Source organism: Hylobates moloch, unplaced genomic scaffold, assembly GCF_009828535.3.
Source record: "Hylobates moloch isolate HMO894 unplaced genomic scaffold, HMol_V3 SCAFFOLD_10, whole genome shotgun sequence".
Taxonomy (NCBI): domain Eukaryota; kingdom Metazoa; phylum Chordata; class Mammalia; order Primates; family Hylobatidae; genus Hylobates; species Hylobates moloch.
This window is the reverse complement of record NW_026652285.1, coordinates 33,101,074-33,121,964: the sequence shown is the minus strand read 5'-3', so window position 1 is coordinate 33,121,964 and position 20,891 is coordinate 33,101,074. Positions and strand designations below refer to the sequence as shown.

The 20,891-nt window shown below is 41.7% G+C and overlaps 1 protein-coding gene across 4 annotated transcripts in view; it reads right to left on the bottom strand.

Moving 5' to 3' along the window:
* Positions 1-20,891, bottom strand: part of MELK (maternal embryonic leucine zipper kinase) — a 104,997-nt gene that overhangs the window by 49,699 nt on the left and 34,407 nt on the right. For all 4 annotated transcript variants that reach the window (XM_032164167.2, XM_032164169.2, XM_058445894.1 and 1 more), the window contains one exon: positions 19,012-19,110. In XM_032164167.2, the coding sequence (XP_032020058.1) occupies positions 19,012-19,110 (99 nt within the window). The remainder of the gene's footprint in view (positions 1-19,011; positions 19,111-20,891) is intronic.

Genomic DNA, 20,891 nt, shown 5'->3' with positions numbered 1-20,891 from the left:
CTGGGCAACAAGAGTGAAACTCCCTCTCAAAAACAAAACAAACAAAAAAGACTTTGTCAGTTTCTGTCTCTGGCAAGTGTTAAGGTGCCCTGGCAAGGTATAAATAAGAATGGGCTCTCAGGCTGGGCGCAGTGGCTCACGCCTGTAATCCTAGCACTTTGGGAGGCTGAGGCGGGCAGATCACCTGAGGTCGGAAGTTTGAGACCAGCCTGACCAACATGGAGAAACCCCGTCTCTACTAAAAATACAAAATTAGCCACGTGTGGTGGCGAGCACCTATAACTCCCAGCTACTCAGGAGGCTGAGGCAGGAGAATCGCTGGAACCTGAGAGGCGGAGGTTGCAGTGAGCCGAGATCGCGCCATTGCACTCCAGCCTGGGCAACAAGAGCAAAACTCTTGTCTCCAAAAAAAAAAGAGAGAGAATGGGCTCTCTGGGTAATACTGAGTGCTTTCGATAAAGAGAATAAAAATGTAATAATATTAAAAGTCACTCGTAAAATGAAAGTTACTGTTCTTCCTAGGAAACACTTGTAGGTCAGTCCGTCTACTCTCATCAGAGAGGCTGATTTTTGACCCTTTCTTTTTAGATTCATTGTTTGACAATGCTTCTCTGGGACTTTTATTACTTCTTTAACATAATTGAAAGCCAGCCTGCCATAACATCTTAGGACTCTGAGTGATCCATACCTGTCTGTTTTCCCCTTCACCTTTAAGGTGGACTGATTCTGTAAGAATTATATCCTAGACAGTTCATAAGAACAGAGAACCCCAATGTTGGTACAAGTCAATGGCTTCCTCACCTATCTGCCTCCATCCTTCTAGCCGCATTCATTTACAGTTGGCGTGTGTGTGTGTGTGTGTGTGTGTGTGCGCTTGTGCTTGTCCTTGTCTTCTTTGTGTTCCCAGACTAAACTGAGGGTCAGGCTGCTACTTCTTTTCTTTTTTTTTTTCTTCTTGAGATGGAGTTTCACTCTTGTTGCCCAGGCTGGAGTGCAATGAGTGATCTCGGCACACTGCAGCCTCTGCCTCCCGGGTTCAAGCAATTCTCCTGCCTCAGCCTCCAGAGTAGCTGGGATTACGGGTGCCTGCCACCACGCCCGGCTAATTTTTTGTATTTTTAGTAGAGATACGGTTTCGCCATGTTGGTCAGGCTGATCTCGAACTCCTGACCTCAGGTGATCCGCCCACCTCAGCCTCCCAAAGTGCTGGGATTACAGCCGTGAGCCACCACGCCCGGCCTCTTGGGCTGCTATTTCTTGTGGCCCAATAACAAGATGTAGATGAACTGGGGAGGAAGAGTTTTTATTTCTGTAACCAGCCACAGGGAAAAGGCCTGGAAATTATCACCAGACCAACTCAAAATTACAAAGTTTTCCAGAGCTTATACACCTTCTAAGCTATATGTCTACGTGTAAGTGTGCATTTATCTAAAAACATAAGTGACTAACTTCTTTTAAGTTATAACTAAGGTCTGAGTCCCAAAGACCTTCTGGAGCCTCAGTAAGTTTACTTAATCTAAATGGGTCTAGGGGCTGGGGTGATTACCCTTATCTTGTATCCTGCTAAATCATAAAGGTTTGGGGAGTTCCTTTAGACTCCAGTGAACTTGTTTGTGTTTTCTTCAGACCCCCAGTAAAATTTGTTTAATCCTAAAAGGGTCCTGAGAAGAATTCCTTCGTTATCTTGTCATGCTTCACGGCCCTGGAAAAGCCTAGGCAAAACTCTTAGTGGGCTCTTTGTTACATTCCAGCCTTGGTATAAGGGTACTGGCTCAATCAGCTTTTAATGTATAACCTAGCCACTCAGTCAGTGCTGGGACAGCTGTAATGGAGGCCTGCATTAGTGAGACCTGGCCTGCCACACTTGCACTTACATTTCTAACCTAGAACCCTTATTCAGTGCATTTTGTCTTTCATTCGTTTTGGAGGCCCTCTGGAGTTTGTCATAGACCAATTCCTAATTATATCATAAACAATTCTGCGGTGAATGTTACCCTTCATAATTTTTTCTTTTTTTTTTTGAGATGAAGTCTCATGGCACAATCTTCGCTCACTGCAACCTCTGCCTCCTGGGTTCAAGCCATTCTTCTGCCTCAGCCTACTGAGTAACTGGGATTACAGACGTGCACCACCAATGCCTGGCTAATTTTTGCATTTTTAGTAGAGACAGGGTCGCACCATGTTGGCCAGGCTGGCCTCGAACTCCTGGCCTCAGGTGATCCACCCGCCTCAGCCTCCCAAAGTGCTGAGATTACAGGCATGGGCCACCTTGCCTGGCTCAAAGTTTGTTTTTGAACTACAGCAATGAAGCCTTGAATTTATTTCTCCCCACCACGCTTCATCTACAGCCAACTGGACCCCAATCTGAAGGCTCAAAGCTGCCTGGGCTCCATGCCTATCCCTGGGAAGGAGGGGTTTTAGATGCTCTAGCCAACTCTCTGGGACTCAGCAGTAGTGAGTCACAGTTGCTGCATGACTGGCCCTGACCTACTTGGCCCCACTCTCGTATCTGAGCTTTACTTTATTCCTGAGACCCAGGCTTTTCGTGATCCCAGTCCTGAGGACTTGCCTTGTTCTCTTTCTTGGCAAACTGCTTATTTGCCCGGTCTCAAATATGTCAGCTTGCTCTTGCCAGGGTCCCATAGAGAGTGGAGATCAGCTTGGAACAAAGAGCTTCCTATGTGCTGATCAAATGGCCGTGAGCTGCCTGAGTCTCTGATCACAGCCTGCTCCTAGAGTGTCCTCTATCAGCTTCACTCCCTGTACTCTGGGTGGTCTTCCCTCTGCTGTTTGCAAAGCCGTTTGCTGCTTACTCTCTGGACACTATCTGTACTGGGTTGAACAGTATCCCTCCAACTGCGCAAGAATCTATTTCTGTTGTTTTAACCCATCACTCTCCAGTATTTTGTTACAACAACCCTAGGACGCTCATACACTATCTATGAGGGTTTAGCTGCTTCACATCACCTCCCCCATACCAGCATCTGCCCACCTCAAGGACAAGTCTGATTCCAGGTTTCAGCCCTTTCTGGTCTGCTCCAGCACACAAACAACAGGCCCATAACCAGATCTATCATAATAAAAAAGACATTATGCCTTTAAATTCTGAAACTGTCATAATAGGAGACATTATGCCTTTAAATTCTGAAAAGTACTCTTAACTAAAAGTAGGAGTACTCCACAGAAACCAAATGTAAAAATAAATACTCAGACCAAAGTACTAAATAAAGAGAGCTCTACCATACTGATTCCAAATTCCTCTTTGCCTTTTTATCACCCCTTTTTATCAACCTATTTTGAATTCTTAAAGTATCTTTTAATAGATTCCCCTGTGCTTTGCTATAAGCTGGCACCATGGAAGCAATCCTATCCAGAAAGAAGCAGAGAAAACAAGTGAATGAGAAGTGTGGTGTTTGGCACATCGGAACAGCAATGGATTGGAGTCATATATTACATTTGAATCCCAGTTCCACCTCTTACTGGCTCCATGGGCTTGTAAGAGTTATTCAGTCTCTCTGGCCCTGTTTCCTAAGAAAGGCTCTGAAAACAAATTGGCTAGGTTCAAATCCAGGATCTACCTCTTACTAGCTGTATGACCTTATACAAGCTATTTAACCTTGCTGTGCTTTAGTTTCTTCATCTAAAAAAAGAAGTATAACAACAAAAATTAGCTGGGTGTGGTGGCACGTGCCTGTAGTCTCAGCTACTTGGGAGGCTAAGGCAGAAGAATCACTTGAACCCAGAAGGTGGAGGTTACAGTGAGCCGAGATTGCGCCATTGCACTCCAGCCTGGGCGACAGAGCGAGACTCCATCTCAAAAAAAAAAAAAAAAGAAGTATAATAACAATACCTACTGCATAGAAATTTTGCTAGGATTCAGTGATTTGGTATACATAAAGCACTTAGCACAGTACCATGGACACAGTAAGAGCTTGATAAATGTTAGCTTCGACTGCTGCTGCTGATACTATTACTACCATTATTATTATCTGTAATACAACTAATGCCACTTACAGGATTATAAACCAAGAGAATATATGTGAAAGCACTCGGCATACTGCCTTGCATGTAAGAGACAATAAATATGTATTGAATCTGAAATAAACAGGAGATAGGAATATTCAAAAAAGTAGTATTCCTTTTTTGAGGGCCAGAGATGGGCACAGTGGCCAAAAGCCGTGTATCCAAAAGTGCTAAATACTCAGTGCAGCAAGAAAGGCTAAAGGCATTCTCAGGAATGTCATAGACTTCCCAATGGAGCACTGCCCCACTGCGGCTATCTCAGAATCTCAGGATTGTCTGGTAAGGTACACATCGTCTAGTCAAGCCCTGTTCACATCACCTCCTGCAATGTCCCCATCCAATTCCCCTATTTGGGCAGAACACCTCTGTAGAGTATCATCTACAAGTGGGTCATAAGGCCTGTGACTCATTACCATGTCCTAACATTCTCAACTTCATTCTCTGTGCTGAAATACTGGCCAAAATAGAGTCCAAAAATGAGCTCTGCTGCCAGGCTTAACCCAATCTCTTATTTGTACACCATGCTTTAAAATGCACAAAACACTTGTACATATATTTTACCCTCTGTAGTAGGCAGGGACTATTAACCACATTATACAAATGGAGAAACCAACTCTCAGCCAGAGAGATTAAGTACTTGTTCAATATCGTAGGGCACTGGTGCTCAACTGGGGATGATTTGTCCTACAAGGGGACATCTGGTAGTGTATGGAAACACTCTGAATTGTCACTACTTGGAGATTACCCCTAGCAATTAGTGGGTAAAGGTAATGGATGCTGCTAAACATCCTATAATGCATGACAGTCCCCTACAACAAAGAATTATGTGGTCCAAATGCCAATAGTGTTAATGTTGAGAAACACTGTTACAGAGCAAAAAAGGGTCAGAGATAAGACCCTTGTTTCTGCTATTCTTTAAAGAATTTGTGTTTGTTTATTTAAAGAACAATTACCTTGCAAATGAGAGCAAGAAACAGATAACAATGGGAGAATCCAAGTGAAGAGGGGGAGAAAAGATCTATGGACTAAGCAAAATAATCCTGGGAATTCTAGTGGCTTGAAATTGTTTGTTTTTCACACTGTTCTAAGAGGGGCAGGCCATCTCTCCAATAAATAATCATAATGCTGTAGTAAACTCCGTAATTGTAAAAATATAATTTCATAAACAGACAACTTGCTCATTTTCTTTAAAATTATAAATTGTAATTGTTAGGCAGCAATTTTATTCTCAAACTACTCAATTTTCAATTGCTAAATTATTTATACTTCCCTAATATTTGTATACCACAGCTGGAGTACAGTCGTGCTTGTCTTTGAATGCAGGGACGACAAATGAATATAGGTGACATTAATAAGATTAATACTCAAGCCATTAGTAATCATGCTAGAAAGCGCAGTTGAGTATTTTGGTTAAAATAGTCAACAAATGCAAAAGATAAACGAAGTCTGCCTTTTAAACAAGAGTTACATACGGCGCGTCAAATATTGCTGGGTTTTTCAATCAAACCAAGAACTGAGGAAAGTGTTATTCCCAAGTGAGGAATTTTAGAACATTCTAGGCAAAGATACATACTGCATGCAAGTGATACGACACCTTAATTAGATTCAACCAGCAGACTGTATTACACTGCGACTCGGAACAATAGTTCTGAGCCAAGATTACAATAAATTTCAAAATCTATAATGTGTGAAATTAAATTCCACAATAATGCATAAAAGTCCTAATTTGAATCAATTTTCAACTTGCAAATACATAAAAAACTAAAAAATGAAATTCAGAGTAGGAGAAACAAAGAATATACAAGTATTAGTAAATACTATTAATTAGGAAGGCCAAATCTCCACTGAACAAGAATTAGACATTTTCAACCATATTCATTCCACTGCAATGGTATTTAATTTTTCCAAACTATCAGAACTTGAATCTCACATATACTATTAGGATATACTTTTTTATTATTTTAAGGTAAGCTCTCTCCCTCAAAGGATTAATCTAGGATCTACTAGTGCATTCAAATAAATAAAAGTAGAAAACACTGAAGTTTGTATATTGGTACATTCACCTTTTATTGATGAAACAATATACTGATAATAGTATGAATTCCATGGCTGCTATATGAATGTGAACTTGCAGTAACAACAAATGAAGACAAATAAACAGCATAGAGGATTAAGATCCAGACAGGTAAAAATATAGCAAAGGTTAGAGTTAAGTCAATAAATTAGGATCACCATGAATAGTTCCATTTCAGTAAGGTATTAACAAGGTAAGGTATTCAGTCTCTCTGGCCCTGTTTCCTAAGAAAGGCTCTGAAAACAAATTGGCTGGGTTCAAATCCAGGATCTAACTCTTACTAGCTGTGTGACCTTATACAAGCTATTTAACCTTGCTGTGCTTTAGTTTCTTCATCTAAAAGAAGAAGTATAATAACGAAAATTAGCTGGGTGTGGTGGGTAAGTAAAATAACAGTTACTTATCTTATCTTTGTGGGTAAGTCTACAAAATCTTAGTTAAGCGTAGCTGAAACAGAATAAAACTAAAAACCAATACTCGGAACACTTAGGGAGTGGTTCTGTTCTATCCAAGTTTTTTTTTTTTTTTTTTTTTTTTTTTCCCTGAGACAGAGTCTCACTCTGTCATTCAGACTGGAGGGCAGAGGCGCGATCTCACCTCACGGCAACCTCCGCCTCCCAGGTTCAAGCAATTCTCTTGCTTCAGCCTCCTCAGTACCTAGGATTACAGGCATGCACCACTATGCCCGGCTAAATTTTTTTGTATTTTTAGTAGAGATGGGGTTTCACCATGTTGGCCAGGCTGATTTCGAACTCCTGACCTCGTGATTCGCCCACCTCGGTCTCCCAAAGTGCTGGGATTGCAGGCGTGGCCACCGCGCCCGGCCTCTATTCAGTTTTCTAATGAACAACTTAATTTAGGGATATTTAGGAAATGTGCAAATGCTGGCAGGTGCAATGCTGGCAGGGACAGCTGTTACTACATGAGTGCAGAATCAAGATTCAAAATTTCAAAAGAAGGGAATGCGGCCCGGTGCGGTGGCTCGTGGCTGTAATCCCAGCACTTTGGGAGGCCGAAGCAGGCGGATCACAAGGTCAGGAGTTCGAGACCAGCCTGGCCAATATGGTGAAACCCCGTCTCTACTAAAAATACAAAAATTAGCTGGGCGTGGTGGCGGGCACCTGTAGTCCCAGCTACTCTGGAGGCTGAGGCAGGAGAATCGCTTGAACCCAGGAGGCAGAGGTTGCAGTGAGCCGGTAATCACCCCACTGCACTCCAGCCTGGGCGACAGAGAGAGACTCTGTCTCAAAAAAAAAAAAAAAAAAAGGAAGAGAATGCTAGGCTGAAACAAGAAAAATTAGAAAAATTGAATGTGAAGAAACAGAAGTCAAAGAACTTATAGCTACTCAGAGCTGGAACGGATCTTGAAAATAATTGATTACTGCAATGCTCTAATGCTGCTGATGAAGGAAACAAGGACCAGTAAGTACCCTTCCGGGGTGACACCTAAAATGCGTGGGAAAGCCTATGCACAGTAATACCTAAATGAATTAGGAGAACTAACCTGTAGCCTTAGTAAATCAGAAAAGATGGGATGTCTGGGAATATTCCCAAATTAATAAGCATAAAAAGATGCTTGGGAGGGGATCCTTCTTCCTCTAGGCATCTGTGATTCTTAGGTGACTAGCAACTACAGAGCTGAGAAACAATATTTCATTGTAGTTATAAGAATGGGCTGCCAGCTTGACTGCCAGGGTTCAAATCCCAGCTCTGCTACTCACTAGCTATAAGACCCCGAATAAGTTACTTAAGGTCTCTGTCCCTTCGTTTCTTCATCTGCAAGAGGAAGACAATAATAGCAACCACCTCATTTAGAGCACAGCCTGGTAAGTAACAAAACTCATGCATGTTAAGTATTACTTTTGTGACAATAGGATGAGAATATGCACGCCAGCAAACATTTTATTTTTTCTGAGCAACCATGTGCAATAGCCACAAAGATATGCAACACACACACTTCGGAAAGCTCTATCCATTTGGAGGGGGGAAACAAGGAAGTAGAGAAAAAAGCAGAAAGAATTAAACCACCAAAAGACTGCTGCAGATGCTCTAGACAGAAGAGATTTCATTCAGCACAACTCAAACAAACACGGAACTCCATTTCTGGACACCTACAGAGACTTAGACCTGGCCTGCAGAAGGCATCTCCCCTACTCTCTACATCATTTTTTGGGGGTTCAAAACTACTGAAAACTTTATCATTCCATTTTTTAAAAAAAATCCACATAATACCTCATTTTGTTTTACACATCATACATCTTTATTGAGACTTTTTATGGTCAAGGGGAATATGCAAAATTTTAGCTGGATAAAATGACTCTAGTTATCCTTTATGGCATAGTATCTCATAACCAAGAAGTAAGTATGGTTAGAAGGCTCAATGTTTACAGAAGAATGCCAATCCTAGCCCCAGTTATACTCATGGCCCCTCTTGTTCTTATTCAGCATCATAGAATACCCATAACTTCAAGTAATTTCCAGGTAGAATAATCCCTAATTGACTGACACTCAATAACCTGGCTGAGAGGTATTATATTTATCAAGGGACTGCCTAAAGAATACGTAGAGTTAGGCCAGGCACAGTGGCTCATGCCTGTAATCCCAGCACTTTGAGAGGCTGAGACAGGTGAATCATTTGAGGTCAGGAGTTCAAGACCAGCCCAACCAACATGGTGAAACACTGTCTCTACTAAAAATACAAAAATTAGCCAGGTGTGGTGGTACATGCCTGTAATCCCAGCTACTTGGGAGGCTGAGGCAGGAGAATTGCTTGAACCTGGGAGGCGGAGGTTGCAGTGAGCTGAGATCGTGCCACTGCACTCCAGCCTGGACAACAGAGAGAGACTCCATCTCAAAAAAAAAAAAAAACTTAAGAGTTGACCATTCACTCATTCTTGATTGGCGGTCTTCAAAGCTGGGGCATGTGTACCACAGAGGATATGCAAGATGATCACCGAGGTGTGGAAAGAGTATATTAGGACTTCTATTTATATTCATTTTCTATCTAATAAATAAGAAATTGAGCTTTGTTAATATTTAGTACATGGATTGGCACTGGTACGCTCACTAGTCCCTATATAATCTACACTATGAAACACTCTTACACTTGATCTTAGCCAAAAGGCCGAGAAGCGATACACTATGAAACACTCTTAAGAAAGAATGGTATTGCAAAGCACTGTGCTTTACAGGAGCACAGTTAAATGGATTTACAGATTATAGTATACGGTTTAATGAAGCTAAATCCTCATTGAATAGACAAGTGGCTCAAGACTCTTGCAAAGAAACCACAGATTGAAGACTATGAATACAAGCAAACAGTAATGGAGCTGACACTTCTACTTTTAGTATATCAACCAAAACACAAAGTTAAAAAAATACCTAATTAGATTTTAAAAGTTGTCTGCAAAACTTGAAATTAGCAAGACTATTTTAAATAAGGACTTACATACACTATTGTTAAAAATGAACCTCAAATCTTAAGTATATATGGCTACGTTGCCATCACGATTCAATTTTCTTTTTCTTTTTTTTTTTTTTTTTTAGAAGGAGTCTCTGTCTGTCACCCAGGCTGGAGTGCAGTGGCGCAATCTCAGCTCACTGCAACCTCTGCCTCCCAGGTTCAAATGATTCTCATGCCTCAGCCTCCAAAGTAGCTGGGATTACAGGCATGCACCACCACAACCAGAAAATTCTTGTATTTTTAGTAGAGATGGGGTTTCACCATGTTGGCCAAGCTACTCTTGGCCTCAAGTGATCTGCCCACCTCAGCTTCCCAAAGTGCTGGGATTACAGGTGTGAGCCACCGGGCCTGGCCTTCTTTTTTTTTTTTTTTTTTTTTTTTTAAAGACATGGAGTCTATGGCCTGGGCTGGAATGCAATGGTGCAATCATAGCTCACTGCAGCGTTGAACTCCTAGGCTCAAGCAATCCTCCCACCTCAGTCTCCTGAGTAGCTAGGACTAAAGACAAATGCCACCATGCCCAGCTAATTTTTTTTTTATTTTTTGTAGAGACAGAGTCTCACGATGTTGCCCAGGCTGGTCTCAAACTTCTGGCCTCAAGCCATGCCCCTGCCTCAGCCCCCCAAAGTGCTGGGATTACAGGCATGAGCCACCACACGTGGCCTATATAATTAGATCTTTAAAATCCAGAATCCAGAATATGAAAGCAATTCTCTACAGGTTTTTTTTTTTAATGATGTTTAAAGTCAAGAAAACATACTAAAGCAAATTCTAGATGAATCAAACATTTAAACACTTTTAAAAAGTGAAACCATAAAAACACTAGAAGAAAACACGGATATTTTAAAAAATAAAGTCAAAAAGCCCTTCCAAATATGACAATAAAAAAATGACAGGCTGAGCACAGTGGCAAATGCCTATAATCCCAACATTTTGAGAGGCCAAGGTGGGAGGACCACTGGAGGCCAGAGACAAGCCTCAGCAATATATCGAGACCTTATCTCTACAAAAAATATTAGCCAAGTGTGGTAGCGCACGCCTGTAGTTCCAGCTACTCAGGAGGCTGAGGCTGGAGGATCACTTGAGCCCAGGAGACTGAGGTTGCAGTGAGCTATGACTGCACCACTGCACTCCAGCCTGGGTGACAGAGCAAGACCCTGTCTCTAAAAAAAAAAAAAGAAAGAAAGATTGATGAATTTCACTAAATAAAAAATAAAAATTCCTGCAGAGCAAAAATAAGTCTTAAACATAACAATCAAAAACAGTGATACACTGTATTGGTGGGGGGGTATGGAGAAACTGGCATTATTATGCTACTGTTGGTAGTTGCATAAACCAATAGGACTTTACTGGGAAGCAATTTGGCAATATCTATCAAAATTACTAATTCACATACCTTTGACCCAACAACTGTTCTAGAAATTTTCTTACAGATTTATTATATTCACAATGTACAAATGACTACTTGGAAATTACTTAAATGTCCATTAACCTAGGACTGGTTAAATAAATTATGGTACATACATACAATGCAATTCTATGCAGTCATAAAAAGAATGAAGAGGCTCTGAGGTGGGTATGAAGTGCTATGATTTCCAAGACACACTGCTAAGGAAGGAAAACAAAGTGCAGAACAGTGTTTATGGTATGCTACCATCTGTGTAAAAAAAAAAAAAAAAAAAAACCTGGGAAGTGGGTAGCAGAAAGAGAAAATATATAAATATATAATTCCTTACATATGCAGGCTAATGTCTGAAAAAAAACACATAAAAATCTGATAAACGTGATAGCAATGATTGCCTCTAAGAAACAGGTTTTATGGCCAGGCGCAGTGGCTCACGCCTGTAATCCCAACACTTGGGAGGCTGAGGCAGGCTGATCACCTAAGGTCAGGAGTTCGAGACAAGCCTGTCCAACATGGTAAAACCCCCATCTCTGCTAAAACTACAAAAATTAGCTAGGCGCGGTGGTGGGAGCCTATAATCCCAGCTACTCAGGAGGCCGAGGCAGGAGAATCGCTTGAACCTGGGAGGCAGAGGTTGCAGTGAGCCGAGATCACACTACTGCACTCCAGCCTGGGTGACAAAGTAAGACTCTGCCTTAAAAAAAAAAAAAAAAAAAAGTTTCACATGCTAGATACCTTTAATAATTTTCCAACTTTCTAGCTACTCAGGTTACTCCCCTCATCCAGTCCATCCACAAATCATGTTAGCTACGCCTTCAAAAGACATCCAGACTGTTCTACATTCTGACTGTGGCAATGGTTATATGAATCTATGTATGTGTTAGAATTCATAGACCTGTATATACAAAGGGTCAATTTTACTTTACCCTTTGTATATACAGGTCTACTTTTACTTTTAATTTTGTTAATACAAAAATAATTTTTTTAAAAAGACATCCAGGCCAGAAGCAGTGGCTCACACCTGTAATCCCAGCACCTTGGGAGGCCGAGGCAGGTGAATCACCTGAGTCAGGAGTTCAAGACCAACCTGGCCAATATGGCGAAACCCCATCTCTATTAAAACTACAAAACTTAGCCACGCATGGTAGCAAGGACCTATAATCCTAGCTACTCAGGAGGCTGAGGCAGGAGAATCACTTGAATCCAGGAGGTGGAGGTTGCAGTGAGCCAAGATCACACCACTGCACTCCAGCCTGGGCGACAGGGCGAGACTCTGTCTCAAAAAAAAAAAAGACATCTAGTATCTACCCACTTTTTACCACCTCCACTGCCACCATCTCTTATCTGAATCATTACAATACCCTCCTGACCAGATGCCCTGGTTCTCTTCTTCACTTCCTATAGTCATCTCCACATAGCAGCCAGTGTGATCCTGTTAAAAACTAAACCAAATCATGTCCTCAAAAGCCTCCAATGGCTCCCGATTTCACGTAGAAAAAATGCCAAAGTCCTTACGAGAGCCTACCCAGCCCAAAGCAGCTTGACCTCCTGTTCCCGAGGTTTCCTTTCCTACTGCCCTCCTCACTTACTAAACTCAAGCTGCACTGGCCCTCTTGCCCTCCTTTGACAACACCAGGCATGTTCCTACCTCCCAGTCTTTGCTCTAGCTGTTCCCTCTGCTGGAAATATTTTTCTCCTAGATATCCACTTGACACTCTCACATCCTTCAAGTCTCCTTACATCTCACCTCCATGAAGTTTATCCTGACCACCTTATTTAATCATGCAACCTACTGGCCCTTTCCTCCACAACTCCCCCATCTGTACTCCTGATTCCTCTCTCTTTTTTTTTTTTTTTTTTTTTGAGATGGAGTCTTGCTCTTTCTCCCAGGCCAGAGTGCCGTGGCGCGATCTCGGCTCGCTGCAAGCTCCGCCTCCCGGGTTTACGCCACTCGGCTCATTGCAAGCTCCGCTTCCCGGGTTCATGCCATTCTCCTGCCTCAGCCTCCCGAGTAGCTGGGACTACAGGAGCCCGCCACTGCGCCCGGCTAATTTTTTGTATTTTTAGTAGAGACGGGGTTTCACCGTGTTAGCCAGGATGGTCTCGATCTCCTGACCTCGTGATCCGCCCGCCTCAGCCTCCCAAAGTGCTGGGATTACAGGCGTGAGCCACCGCGCCTGGCTGATTCCTCTTTATCCTACTCAATTTTTTTCTCTTTTCCAAAGTACATATCATCTTTTAGTAAAATTTACTTGTTATGCTTATTGTCTTTATAACCCCACTACTAGAAGATAAACTCCACGAGGACAGGGATCTTTCATCTGTTTTATTCACAGATATATCCCACACATCTAGAAAAGTGCCTGGCACATATTAGGTGTTTGGTAACTATTTTACTCCTCCCTAAGGTGAAATGACATCAAATAAATGAGTAAATGAACAAACAAATGAACACATAAACAAGTGGTTGTGTTTCTGATTAGAGAACATTTGAACAGAGACCTGAAAGAAGGAAGGGAACAAAGCATCTCTCCTGGAGAAAACCATTTCAGGTGAAAGGGTAAGTACAAATGCCCTGAGGCAGGCACACCTTAGCATGTTCCAGAAAAAAGGGAAAAAAGAAACAAAAAGGAGGACAATGTGGGTGGCACAAGTGAGGCAGGGAGTAGACCACGAGGGCAGTGAGGTGATGGGAGGCCACATTACACAGGGGAAAACCCACAGCACACAGGGCAAACGCTGGCTTGTACTTGAGATGAGAAAGAGGCCACTAGAGAGCTTCAAATGAAATGTTATGATCTATGTTAGTTAAATGTTATATGTTAGTTAAAAATCTTTCCATAAAGAAGGCACAGGTGGAGTTGAACTTCCAAGCACATTCTACAAAACATCCACAAAAAAATTGTTAAGCTCTCCCCAAGAAAAGTAAAAGAAAGAATACTCCCCAATGTAACTTTATGGGGCTAATACAAATCATGAAACCAAAACCAAATGTACAAAGATAGTTCCAAAAAAAGTACACATTAATTTTTGAGCCAATTTTAAGTCCTGGACAAAATACAGGCAAATCTCATTTAGAAATGCATGTAATCCCAGCCTCTTTGGGAGGCCAAGGCAGGAGGATCACTTGAGGTCAGGAGTTCGAGACCAGCCTGGCCAACATGGTGAAACCTCATCTCTACTAAACATACAGAATTAGCTGAGCTTGGTGGCACTTGCCTGTAATCCCAGCTACTTGGGAGGCTGAGGCAGGAGAATTGCTTGAACCCAGGAGGCAGAGCTTGCAGTGAGCCAAGATGGCGCCACTGCACTCCAGCCTGGGCAACAGAGCAAGGCTTTGTCTCAAAAATAATTGCCAGATATGGTGGCTCATGCCTGTAATCCCAGCATTTTGGAAGGCCAAGGTGGTGGATCACTTGAGGTCAGGAGTTCGAGACCAGCTTGGCCAACATGGCAAAACCCCTTCTCTTCTAAAACTACAAAAATTAGCCAGGCACAGTGGCGCATGATTGTAATCCCAGCTACTCAGGAGGCTGAGGCAAGAGAATCGCTTGAACTGAGGAGGCAGACAGAGGTTGCAATGAGCTAAGATGGCGCCATTGCACTCCAGCCTGGCGCCATTACACTCCAGTCTCGCTCTGTCACAGAAAAAAAACAAAACAAACAAACAAAAATAAAACAATAATAGCAGCCAGGCGCAGTGCCTCACACCTATAATCCCAGCACTTTGGGAGGCAGAGGCGGGCAGATCACGAGGTAAGGAGTTCAAGACCAGCCTGACCAATATGGTGAAACCCCGTCTCTACTAAAAATACAAAAATTAGCCAGGCATAGTGGTGCCCACCTGTAGTCTCAGCTACTTGGGAGGCCGAGGCAGAAGAACTGCTTGAACCTGGGAGGTGGAGGGTGCAGTGAGCCAAATCTAACCACTGCACTCTAGCCTGGGTGACAGCGCAAGACGCTGTCTCAAAAAAAAAAAAAAAAAAAAAAAAATAGCTACATTTATTGAGCACCACTCTAAATGCTTTTCATGGATTAACTCATTTAATCTTCACAACAACCCTATGTCGTGTTATTTCATCCATTTTTACAGACAAAGAAACTAAGACACAGAGAGGCTAAATAATTTACCAAAGTCCACAGATAGAAAGTAGAGATTCTGAAGATTCTGAATTTCAACAACATCAATGATATTCTGATTTAATTGCTCTGGGGTGGAACCAATACTCTTTAAAGCACCCCAAGCGATTCTAATGTGCAACTAGGGTTAGGAAGAACTAAATCCATTAGCTAACTTCCCCCACCGAGAGAGAGTACATGGACATAGCCAAGGAAGGAGACATTTTAGTGAGGATTAAATATAAAACAAGCAACAAGGGTCAGAAAACATGATTTCCCAGGTGCTTTCCAACAGTGAAATTCTACCATTATCTGTTTCCACATAGTCTTTCTAGAAGTCTAGGAGGTGTAATATTCCGTGTTACACCAGCTAGCAGATTCAATTCTAGTTCACTTTGGAGAAATCTGCCAGCTTATTTCTTTGGGATGGAGTTCCCAAAACAAGAATAGGGTAAAATATCCCAGCAGCTTATAATACAAGCTGAGTATCCCTTACCCAAATGCTTGGGAACAGAAGTGTTTCAGATTTCAGGCTTTGGAATATGTGCATTATACGCTTACTGACTGAATATCCCAAATCCGAAAATCCAAAACCTGAAATGCTCCAGTAAGCATTTCCTTTGAGCATCATCTCAGCACTCAAAAAGTGTGAAATTTTGGAGCATTTCAAATTTTGGATTTTCAGATTAGGAATACTCAACCTATACTAGAATACAATTATTTCAGAATAAAAAACACAGCCCTACTTTAAAGAGTAGCAAAAAGAGGGAAGAATTCAAGAGGCCAACCTAATATTTTGTAAAAGTATAACTGGATAAATGTTACTGAGCTGCCCAAAGACCACTTCTGTTGACTGGAGCTAAAGCCACAAAAAGATCCTAACCCTACTCTCCCCTGTATCCTGATGCTGATGCAGTTAGGTATGGTTCTACGGAGTCAGGAACTGCTGCCACAGTCAGCACGCAGAAGCCAAAGCAACGAGCGCTACCCAGCAAAGTTCAAGAAGGCTCAAGAAGGGACAGGAGGAAAACAAGCTGTCTTGGCTACAGCAGCAGGCTCTAGGAGGCCGGCCTCCAGCCCACTGCCTCATTTATCTCCCCTTCACAAGGAGAAGCCTGGACACACATGGGTCCCCAAAGCGGTGTTAATAGCTACTGCTCACACTGCTTCTCTTTGATCCTGCAGAATCAGAGCTCCTCAGTCTTCAAGGAGTTGGAACTATTGCAATTCCATCTCTTCCCAAAGCTATTCTCTGAAGCTTGGGAATCAACTTTAAAGAATCTTCCAAGGTGGGATACAGGAAAAAAACTATAAGTCAAATAAAAGTTGAAGATTGAACTCAGTGTCCTTAGACTTGGTGTTCTATAGAGTGGGCAACAAGCCAACTGGGTCTACCACTTTCAACACTGTATGCTACTTCCTAGAAGTGAGAGTTGCTTTAGGTAGTCTCCTCATCTAATTGTTAGAGATCCAATGGTCCAGCTACAAAAAACTGCCTATTCTTCCCCACGTCTCTCCCACCTCTATGCCTTTGCTCATACTATCTGTACTATCAGGAATGCTCTTGCCCACATCCCTTTCTGAAACACTTCTACCCTTCTTTTAAAGACCTGCTCAAACCTCACTTCCTCTAAGATGCCCTCCCAGAGCCACCCCAACTCCTATATTAACTTCATTTACACTCTGTTATAATATGGCATTCCTCACCCTTTGCCATTTTTAGATAGCTTATACCTGTCTCCAACAAGAAATCAGGCCCTGGTGGACAATAATAAATTTTCATAGATCTTTTCTATGCCTTTCAGCATCTTACATAAAGCAGAAATTCAGGAAATATTTGTTAAACAGAATTGGATTCAAGAAGCATTCAGAAGGCTGGGCACAGTAGCTCACACCTGTAATCTCAGCGCTTTGCAAGGCTGAGGTGGGAGGATCACTTGAGTGCAGGAGTTTGAGACCAGCCTGGGTAACATAGGGAAGATCCTATCTCTACAAAAAAATTTTTTTTAATTAGCCGGGTGCAGTGGTGCAGTGCCTGTGGTCCCAGCTCGTTGGGAGGTTGAGGTGGGACGACCACTTGAGCCCAGGGGGTCAAGGCTACAGTGAGCCATGATCGCACTCCTGCACTTCAGCCTGGGTGACAGAGCAAGACCTTATCTCAAAAAAAAAAAAGAAGAAGAAAGAGAGTGAAGCATTCAGAGAAGCTGCTCTGCTAGTCTGACCTCAGTTTGCTATGGAACACAAGATGTTCTTTCTTCCTCTTTACATGTCTTCTTTTGTTAGTTTGCTTTGAAATATTAATTCTTTAAAATAATTTTCCTATATTCCTTCCTGTGATTTTTTTCTGATTTTTTAACTGAACATAACTCACATACCATAATATTCACCCTTTTAAAGTGTAGATTTTAGTATATTCACAAAGTTGTGTAATCATCACCTCTTTCTAATTCCAGAATGTTTTCATCATCCCAAAAAGAAAACCCATACTCACAGGCAGTCACTCTCCACCCCTAACCCCAAGCAACAACTTATCTACTCTCTGTCTCTGATATATAGGATTTTAACAAAGCATACAGTAGGTGATCTCAATTGTGGTTTAATTATAACCTGAAGCCAAAATTTTATCTTCCAAAAAAAGAAAAGAGGAGGTTCTTATAAGTCAAAAGGAAAATGTGATTTGACACAGCATTCTGTTTTTATTTTGTTATGCTTTTCATTGAGGAAGTATATGCATAGAAGTTTATATATTGGGCCGGGCGCAGTGGCTCATGCCTGTAATCCCAGCACTTTGGGAGGCCGAGGCAGGCGGATCACCTGAGGTTGGGAATTCGAGACCAGCCTGACCAACATGGAGAAACCCCGACTCTACTAAAAATACAAAAAATTAGCCGGGCATGGTGGCACATGCCTGTAATCCCAGCTACTAGGGAGGCTGAGGCAGGAGAATCACTTGAACCTGGGAAGCAGAGGTTGCGGTAAGCCAAGATCACGCCATTGCACTCTAGCCTGGGCAACAAGAGCAAAACTCTGTCTCCAAAAAAAAAAAAAGTTTGTATATCATCAGAGTACACCTCAATGAGTTTTTAAAAACTGAATACTGTAGTCCCCCTTATCAGCAGGTAATACTTTCCAAGACACCCATGGATGCCAGAAACCACAGATAGTAATGAACCCTATATGTGCTATGTTTCTTTCTATATATATATACACACACAGGTTTGATAAAGTTTAATTTATACATTAGGTAGAATAAGAGGTTAACAATAACATAATAAAATAGAATAATTATAACAATATACTGTTAAATATGTTGTGTGAATGTGCCTTTTTTTTTTGAGACAGAGTCTTGCTCTGTAGCCCAGGCTGGAGTGCAGTGGCGTAATCTCGGCTCTGCAAGCTCCACCTCCTGGGTTCACCCCATTCTCCTGCCTCAGCCTCCCGAGTAGCTGGGACTACAGGCGCCCGCCACCATGCCCGGCTAATTTTTTGTATTTTTAGTAGAGACGGGGTTTCACCGTGTTAGCCAGGATGGTCTCGATCTCCTGACCTCGTGATCTGCCAGCCTCAGCCTCCCAAAGTGCTAGGATTACAGGCACCCGGCCTGAATGTGCCTCTTTCTCTCAAAATATCTTACTGTATTACATAAACTCACCAATTTTCAGACCGCAGTTGATCATGGGCAACTAAGACCACAGAAAGCAAAACCGCTGACAAGGGGGAACTACTGTATACAAATGTAGCCAACTCCCAGATTAAGAAACAGAACAGAAGCCCACTCCTTAACCACTCCCAAAGAATAACTATGATTTTGACTTCTAACAGCAGAGAATAACTTTTTTGCCTGTTTTTGTACATTTATGAATGAAAGCATATACTATTCAGTATAGAAAAGTTCTACATGGAAATTCTATGCCTTGTAATACTCACCATAATCTTCTTGTATAAAGCCATTACATTATCATCATCAAATGGTAGAAATCCACACATAAGAACATATAACAGTATGCCCATGCTCCAAACATCTGCCTGAAAGAAGGAAAAAGAAAAATTACTGAAACAAAAATTTAAACATATTTCAGAATGGTAGGACTCTTGATAAAATCATAGAATTGTCACAAAGCTAAAAAAGAACTCAGATATCAACCACTTCAACCTGCTTATTCTATAGTCAGAGAACCTGAAGCTAAGGAGGCTTGTCTAAAGTCACCCAGTCAATTGGAGGCCACCCAGGAAGGCCTCTTGACTTCCAATTTAATGCACTCTCCTCCAGCTGGACTCTAACACTTAACAGAAAAAAATTTCCAGTAGGCTGGGCTGGATTGGACATGATAAGATGAGACAATTCTACAGTGCTACTGAAGGTTTAGGTTACATATGAAGATTATGTAAACAGGCATGAGGATGTCTTAAAATTTATTGATAATTAGCAAGTATGACTAAGCTGTACTATAAAATTCTATGTAGAGAACTTTAATAAAGTTCAATGATTGACTTTTCAAATGTAGAGGTGGCCGGGCCTAGTGGCTCATGCATGTAATCCCAGCACTTTGGGAGGCCAAGACAGGCGGATCACCTGAGGTCAGGAGTTCGAGATTAGCCTGGCCAACATGGTGAAACCCCGTCTCTCCTAAAACTACAAAAATTAGCCAGCATGGTGGCGCATGCCCACAGTCCCAGCTACTCGGGAGGCTGAGGCAGGAGAATCGCTCGAATCCAAGAGGCGGAGGTTGCAGTGAGCCAAGATCACGCCACTGTACTCCAGCCTGGGCAACACAGTGAAACTCCATCTAAAAATATATATTTTTTTATTTATATATATTATTTATTATATATGTATATATGTACATATATACATATATGCATACATGTATACATATATTACATATATACATACATACATATATACATATGTATGTTATATATACATATAGAGACTAGAAATTAGCCTACCAGCACAAATAGTCCTACAAATCTCAAATATATATATACACACACACACACACATATATATATATATATATATATACACACACACAGAGAGAGAGAGAGAGACTAGAAATTAGCCTACCAGCACAAATAGTCCTACAAATCTCAAAATCCCAGAAAAGAGCTTAACCTTTATATGTGATATCCATGTGTCCCATGAGTCCTAAGCAGTAACTATTTATTCAAGCAGTATTTGGCCTTAGTCAGTAATGATGCCACCATTAGCTGAGGAGAAGTCACAGCTCTTACTCTCATTTGAGCCTTAGAAAGTTTTTTTTTTTTTTTTGGAGACAGGGTCTCACTATTGCCTAGGCTGGAGTGCAGTAGCACAATCTCAGCTCACTGCAACATTTGCCTCCCAGGCTTAGGAAAGTTTTAAGAGGAAAAAAAGAAAAAGGAGATAGAAGGAAAGGAAGGAAGAAAACAAAGAAAGGAAAGACAAAACAGTTAAAATAACTTGAGCAGCATCACATATCTGGGTAGTACTTATACTAGATAAGCCAAATCTAACCCCTAGTCCTGTCTACCAAATCATATCAAATTATTAGGACTCTACTATGATGTCTCAAGTGAATAATTTGCTTTGAAGCAAACACCTGATTACTCTTCCAAGTTGCAGGAGGTCAGAAATTGACCATTTATGCCTCAGAGATGTCAAATATTTAATCTATAAATTGAGACACGATGGCATGACACTCATTCATGGTATTAAATTCAAAGCAGATTGGGTGCAGTGGCTCACGCCTATAATCCCAGCACTTTGGGAGGCCGAAATGGGCCTCCTCCCACCTGAGGTCAGGAGTTCAAGACCAGCCTGGTCA